General features: G+C 45.1%; 1 protein-coding gene across 2 annotated transcripts in view; it reads right to left on the reverse strand.

The window, feature by feature from the left end:
* ZFPM2 (zinc finger protein, FOG family member 2) overlaps window positions 1-675 on the reverse strand; it is a 308,926-nt gene extending 308,251 nt beyond the window's left edge. For both annotated transcript variants that reach the window (XM_005479439.4, XM_005479438.4), the window contains exon 1: window positions 500-675. In XM_005479439.4, coding sequence (XP_005479496.1) covers window positions 500-539 — 40 coding nt within the window. In that variant the 5' untranslated portion in view covers window positions 540-675. The remainder of the gene's footprint in view (window positions 1-499) is intronic.
* Window positions 676-6,931: the final 6,256 nt, after the last annotated feature.

A 6,931-nucleotide genomic window follows, 5' to 3' on the forward strand; every position in this document is an offset into this window, starting at 1 on the left:
CTGCCCACGGGCTCCCCGCGGCAACTTGGGCTCGTCCTGCTCGCACACAGCTCCTGCGATCCTCCGGCACTCACTGCAGCCCGGCTCGGCACGGCTCTGCTCACACGCGCCAGGCGCACAAAGTTGCTGAGTGGCAGGGACGGCGCTCGCAGGCTGGTTTGTGTGCTCTGCCGGCGCTAGTTCAACTTGGAAACACATGGGCGATCCCACTCCGAAACACGGAGCAATAGTTTGAACGGGCTACGGGGCGGCAGCATGAGCTCCAAAGGAGCGAATAAAACCGAGACAGTGAGGAGCCTGCTCAACCCGCGTCGGAACGGCTCCCGGCTTTCGCTCACGTCCCCTTTTCTCTCTCCCCATCCTCAGCCTCACTGGCAAAGTTTCATCACCGGTCCGTACTCCGGACCCCCCTACTGCTCCCCACACCCACCTCTCTCGCGTCTCCCAAGAACGAGATAAATAAAAGTCTGTTAGAGGGAGCCCCCCTCAGGAAACTTACGTTTGATCTGCCTGGGTTTGCTCTGTTTCCTTCGGGACATGCTGCTCGGCTGCCGCTCCTGCCTTGCTCCAGGTACAGGAGTGGAGCTGGGAGGGGACGGGGGTGGAGGGAGGGTGACAGATCAACAGACGGGATTCATAGAGGAGCCGGTGGCCGCCTTGAGATGCAAAGTCAAATGACAGAAAAACAAGGAGAAGGGAAAGAGTGTGTGCGCGTGTGACGGAGGAAGAGGGGAAGAGAAACGGAGATCGGGGTGGGTGAGACGGAAAGCGAGAATGAGCGGAGAGAGAAGCAGAAAGAGCGGAGGGAGGGAGCAGGGGAAGGAGCGAGGGAGGGAGGGAGAGAGGAGGAAGGAAGAGAGGGAGGGAGAGAGGGAGGGGAGAGCTTGGCTCCTCGCTCTCTCTCTCCCTCTCCCGCCCGCTCTCCGCCGTTGCCGCGCCGCCTCCGCTGCCCGCGCCGCGCTCCGCTCCGACTGACAGGCGGCAGGAGGTGCCGGCGAGGGAGGGGGCGAGGGAGGGGCTTTCCGGGACGGGGGGGCGGAAAGAGGGGGGCGTTTGTCCGTCAGGCTTGACGGGCAGTGGCTACTACCAGCGACAAGTCCGCATGCAAATCGCCTCCTGCCTCTGGGGCACGGGCTGTCGAGGCGGGAGGCTTCAATCGTCCCGGCGCTGCCAGGGCTTCTGGCGGCGGGGAGAGCCGCAACTTTCCTGAAAGAGGCGCGGCGGGCGAACGGGCCAAGAAACTCGGTGGCAGCGGGCAGGCGGCACGAGTGCCCCCGGCCCGCGCAGGGTCCCCAGGGTGTCCCGCTCGCCGGTGCCCCCGCGTTCCGCCCGCAGCCTCGGCCGCGGCGCTGCCCGGGCAGCAGCAGCAGCAGCCGCAGGCGCCGGCTGCAGGCCCGGTGGTCCCGCCCGGCCCCCGGGCAGGGCTGCGCGCCCCGGGCAGGGCAGGGCAGGCTTCCCAACGCCCCCTCCGCACGGAGCGTCCCGCTGCCCCTCACAGGTGCCGGCCCGGAGCCCGGGGCGCTGCCTGCGCCGACCGACCGACGGACGGACGGACGGACGGGCGGGCGAGTTGCTAGCGTCCTTCCCTCGCGGTCCTCTGGCCGCTTGCGCTCAGCTGCGGTGGCCTGAGCAGTCCTGGCTGTGCGGCCATCGCTGTTTGCCCGCCCCCGAGTGCTCGAGTTTTGGCTCGGAGGTGAGCGAGGGAAACAAACCGGCCGACTGACTCCCTCGGCTTCGTTAGTTTCGCCTTCCTAAGCAGTGATAATAGTCAACATTTTTCTTGCACGATACAAGCCAACATTTGACGCTCCTGTTACTGACATCACTTATGTATTTGGACAAAGCTAAAACTGTTTGCAGGGCTCACGTTTATAGTCTGTGTCTTTGGACAGAATTTCTCGTGAGCGTTCTTGAATAATCTCATTTAAGTATACAGTTGTAAGTGACCGGCTATGAACAGACTATACTCTGTATCTCAGTGCACTGCCAAGCTTTGCACGCCCATTGCCACCTTCTCAGTGTTGTCAAACACTAACTTGTAAAAAAATCTGGAAAAAAACTATCCACACAAGCAAAAAAGAGACTGATTTCATGGATGCCAAGGAAGGACATAGGATACTGAATTGTCTTTATTACTTATTATAATTACTTATAATATAATTATTATCCAGAAATTTCAGATCTGACACATGAATGCAATACAACAGTTAGTGTTCTTAGAGCTTCACTAGCAGGAGTTATGTTCAGGTAAACTGTTAAGCATTGCTTTCAGTCTTACCTCTGGGGTCAAGATACTCTCAACAGAAGCACATCTTGACACATTCAGTGTTTCTTTTTTGGGACAATATTGCAGAAGTCTTGATATAAGCAGCAGGAATTCTAACATGGAGATATACTAAAACTTTCCACCATATAATATTTGAAATAATGTTTGTAAATGATAACTGAATTTACAAAACCACTTTTTGATTAAAGAAAAGAATGTGATGGAATCCATGAACAATATTTAACATTTGCTGATGTTCAAAGAATCTGATTATATAATAAGTATTTTCTATTTAGCTGAAGAGATTGTGCCAAATTTGTATTTCAATTACTTTCCTAGAGGTGTAGGCTCTTGGTTAACTGCCAGTGTAACAGTGGTGGTGTTTGCAGGAAGGCATTCTATGGCAGTAGATAAACGTGATAAAAATGCACCAAGAGAAATGCTCTGCTATGATTTTGTTACAGCACAAGGCTCAAAAGGGGACTTACATGGATGAGATACCCATCTTTCAAATTTAAGTCAATATTTTATCTTATTCATTCTCAACATTCTAAACTCTTAAATTGCAGTCTGGTTCCCTAATTAGAAGTAGCCACGTCTTTCCCTTCATATAGGTTGACCGTTTATTTCTGTTTCTATTTTGTTGCCAGGCTCTCACACAGTTTTTAGTTGGCACAGGCAATTTGACAGATACTGCCTTTAAACCTACTGTTGTTTAAGTGTTAAAGAATGAAGTTGAGTAATGTGTTGCCAACATTTGAACAGTATATGAACTGTAACTTGTTAAACTGTCACTGTAACTTAAAAGTTAGTACACATTATGTGGTCCAAACCAGTTACAAATAATCCCTAAATGTTTATTCTTAAATACTGTTTAGGGTAAATTACATGACATAATTTTTGTGCTGACTCCTGCTTTTTTTAATACTTAAATAGTAATGTTAGTTACATATTTTGTCTATTCTGAGGCATTAAGGCTATCTTCTGCTTCATCAGCTCAATAGAGTTCATATACAGTTGTATTATTTCTATGGCCATTCAGAGACATGTTTGATCTCTTAAAGGATTATTACGCTTAGTCATTTCAATGTATTTCAGGTTAATTTTGACCTATTTACCTAAAGTTAAAACAGCTGTTTGTGAAATGCCAAAAAAGAAACATACATATGCCTGCTACATTAATGTAATTAATGGTGTAAACTAAGGAGCCATTTTCTCTCGTTTATAGAGGAACTCTTATTTAGAACATTTTAATAGTTCATGGAAATTGCCCATTTTCTTTGTCAGAACAAGCAGCCTGTGGTATATCCCAGAGGAAAGCTCTGTCTCAGGCCGTGGGCAGGGAGCAGCTCGAGCTCTGCACGTGATCACTGGCGCTGCGTTGTTGTGAAGCCAATCTCTGGTGCTGCTCACCAGGAGCTGCCTCTGATAAGCTGTCTGGGCAAGGCCACTTTCTTTTGCTGTGGCAGGGGCTTGGGTCGCATGCACACAAGTCGAGCAGCGTAGCTTTCCCTCAGGACTCAAGAATAGGCCCAGCATTTTCTGTTAACCTGCAGAGAGAGTCATTCAGAGTAGATCTTTCAAATCTTAAAAAATTACCTATCTCTCCCTAATTGCGTAATTTTCTGAACTGCTATAGACACTGCTATGGAGTTACAATGTTGTCCATACCAAGGTAGTGCCTGTAGCATTCATTGGCTCTTCCTGCTCACCTGTGGAATGTTGCCCGTAGCAGCCAGACAGCGCTCTCAGAGCATGGCTGGGCAGTAATGCTACCCAAGAGGAAACTGCAGCATCTGAGCATAGGGACCGGGGAAAAATGTGCCCAGTTTTTGTACTGAGGGAATGGGCATTTGTCCACAAGATGAGGGCACAGACAGATAATTAGGAAATTATGCAGTAAGAATAGTTTAAAAACTATTCAACCAAAATGATAACTGGATGTGAGCAGTGGTGGCATAGGACCAGTCCAGAAAATGTATGTTCTTGGTTAATTACAATATCTCAAGAAGAAGAAAATAATCTCCACAGAGGCTCACTTCTTAATCATCTTGAACTTTATCACTTCCAACTCTCTATAATTGCTAAGATTCACCAAAGGTTTATAGAAACCCTCTAACTGAATGGATATCACAGTTTAAAACCTAAATTCTTGAAATGCCTATATTGTGGCAAATGAAAAGTGTGGCTTAGATTTCATGATGTTCAAGTGTTAGCAACTTTCTTACACATAGATAATATGCATAATTTTCAAAACAGTGTCCTTTGTTGGAGAAAATGTAATGATTCTTTGAACAATCTTTTCTTTCCATTCTCCCATTGAAAGGAGGAAATACTAACATTTTGAAATATTTTCTTGGAAGCAGAATTAACCTCTTGACTAGCAATTATGCATTTCCCTCTTCTTTATTTTTTTTTTAAAGTACACTGAGGAAGTCAACTTCAGTTATCTCATAAATCTGGATACAGATTGCATCCAAAGACACTACTGTATAATGAAGATAACATGAAGTTTAGGCAGCAATTGATTTTGGAAGAAAATGTGTCTGATTTTTGTGTTGCATGTGTAACCAAGTTCTGACTATTTATAACACCAAATAGGAATGTGTAATGTTAAAAATATAATTGCATAGGTTCTGTTAGGCTCTTAGGCTGTGATTTCCATAGTAAGGACTTGGGTTCTTCCATGATCTTAATCATAATGTTTGGTGCTTTAGCTCTTAATGAAAAAGAAAAAGCTGGTCTTTTCCCAACTATTATCCACTCAGAGTGTTAGAAAGAGCACATGGCATAGCTTTTTAGAACTTTATTCCTCTTTTTCATTTGTCAATAGAGAAATACTTAAGTAGACTGAGCATGAAATTGCTAAGGCTCTGAATACCCCTCTAGCATGAATATGGGGCAGTTCACACTTTTCCCAGCTCTTGCAAAAATCTACAGTTTATTCTTATTTCACAATGTGTAGGTTTTCCATGTGGTGATGCCAAAAGAGCAAGAAAATAGCCCCAAATATATCTCTGGGCAGCTGATGAATGATCAGTCTGAGCTTTGAATTTAGAAGTAAAGCTTCCTCTGGCTTTTGAAATAAAGGAGAAAAAACTCCACCAATGTGTTTCTAGATAACATTAGGAAAAAATGCTGCAAGGCAGATTCCTCAAACACGAAGGAACCTACAGAAGATCTGAGGGTATCCAAAGAGAACGGGTGAAACCAGTGGATATGAACTTCCCTTTCACAACCAGTCCTGTAGACAAGTTAGAACTGAATTGCTGCTGCATTTTTCTGTGAATGTTCTGCTCCCTAGGAATGATCACAACTCTACAGTGAAGTTTCTGGCCACAGGATTTCAATGGATGCAGCAATGTGGGAAGCCAGACTCACAGAGTGCTGGAATCAGTGCTGAGTCAGACTTCACGTTGACAGTCCAGACCTTTGCATCCATTCTGGGAGATCTGCCAGTTTTTAGAGGCCAAAACCCATGTCCACTACATATGGAGAGGAAAGAATGGCATAGAAATAAATTGTGACCTCAGAAACTTTCTGGATTCCTAATCAGACTTTTCCTGAAAAGGGTATTCTCTGAATCTGATTTAATTTTTTGTTGGTGCAAAGCTTAGCATTTTCGTGGTGTCAGTTTGCTGTCTCTTTTCATATATTTATTTAGAGCAGAAATCACTGATCTCTTTTGATAGTTCAGTTATGCAAGATACTTTTCATCTCACATTAAAATTTATATCTTATTTGTTATCCAAAAATAGTGTCAAAGATTATTCTTCATTTCCTGACTGGATGCTCTCTGATATTGCTCAGGTAATCTCATAGATGAACAAAATGATAGACTACCAAACTGCTTAGATATTTTGGGCAACTTTACATCAGAATCACAGAATATCCAGGATCTTCTTAATAATATAAAATACTCTTTTTCTCTGCAGAGGATTGTAGTAATGCCTGGAAAAATATTTCATTGCTTTCTGAAAATTTATACATATAACTCAGCTCCTAATTTTGACATCCATGCTCTCCTTATAGGAAAAATATATCTCAATATCAGCAAGATTCTACTGCAAAACTGACTTGCACAAGCTAACCTGTCATGTCCTGTGCCTTCAGCTGGAAAAGAAAATTCAGTAGGTGTGGCATAGCTAGAGAAATCTTTTTGAACAAGGCTGAAAATACGGATGCATGTTCACAACAAGATACTGTATCAGACATACGGCAGCATCTGGAGTATGGGATGGAAGGAACAGTGTCCTATGAGGAAATGTTCCTGGATGCCTTGGTTGTCTGAAATGCAGCCCATTCACCCCACTGCTTACAGATGGCTACTGAAAACTTAGAAATGCATTGAAACATATGTAATCCCACACCACATTGCAGATTTCTGCCAGTAGCAATGCTGCAGCCCACAGCAGCAGTAACTTACTGTTTTGGCATGAGTGGGGCCTTCAGAGGCCAGGTTTGTTACGACTTAGAGAACTTCTCAGCTCTCCATGACCGGACCCTCCCCAGGAACATTCTACCCTAAGAACAGTCTTAACATTGTCCTGTAACTGGGCTTCTGAGAGAGGCACCTTGCTCAGACATGCAAGCAATAATGTAGCTTGAGTTTTCTTGAAATTTATAAGTCCAAAGAGGGAGGAGTTCAGAATAAGATACGAGAAA

The sequence above is a fragment of the Zonotrichia albicollis genome, chromosome 1, assembly GCF_047830755.1.
Source record: "Zonotrichia albicollis isolate bZonAlb1 chromosome 1, bZonAlb1.hap1, whole genome shotgun sequence".
Taxonomy (NCBI): Eukaryota; Metazoa; Chordata; class Aves; order Passeriformes; family Passerellidae; genus Zonotrichia; species Zonotrichia albicollis.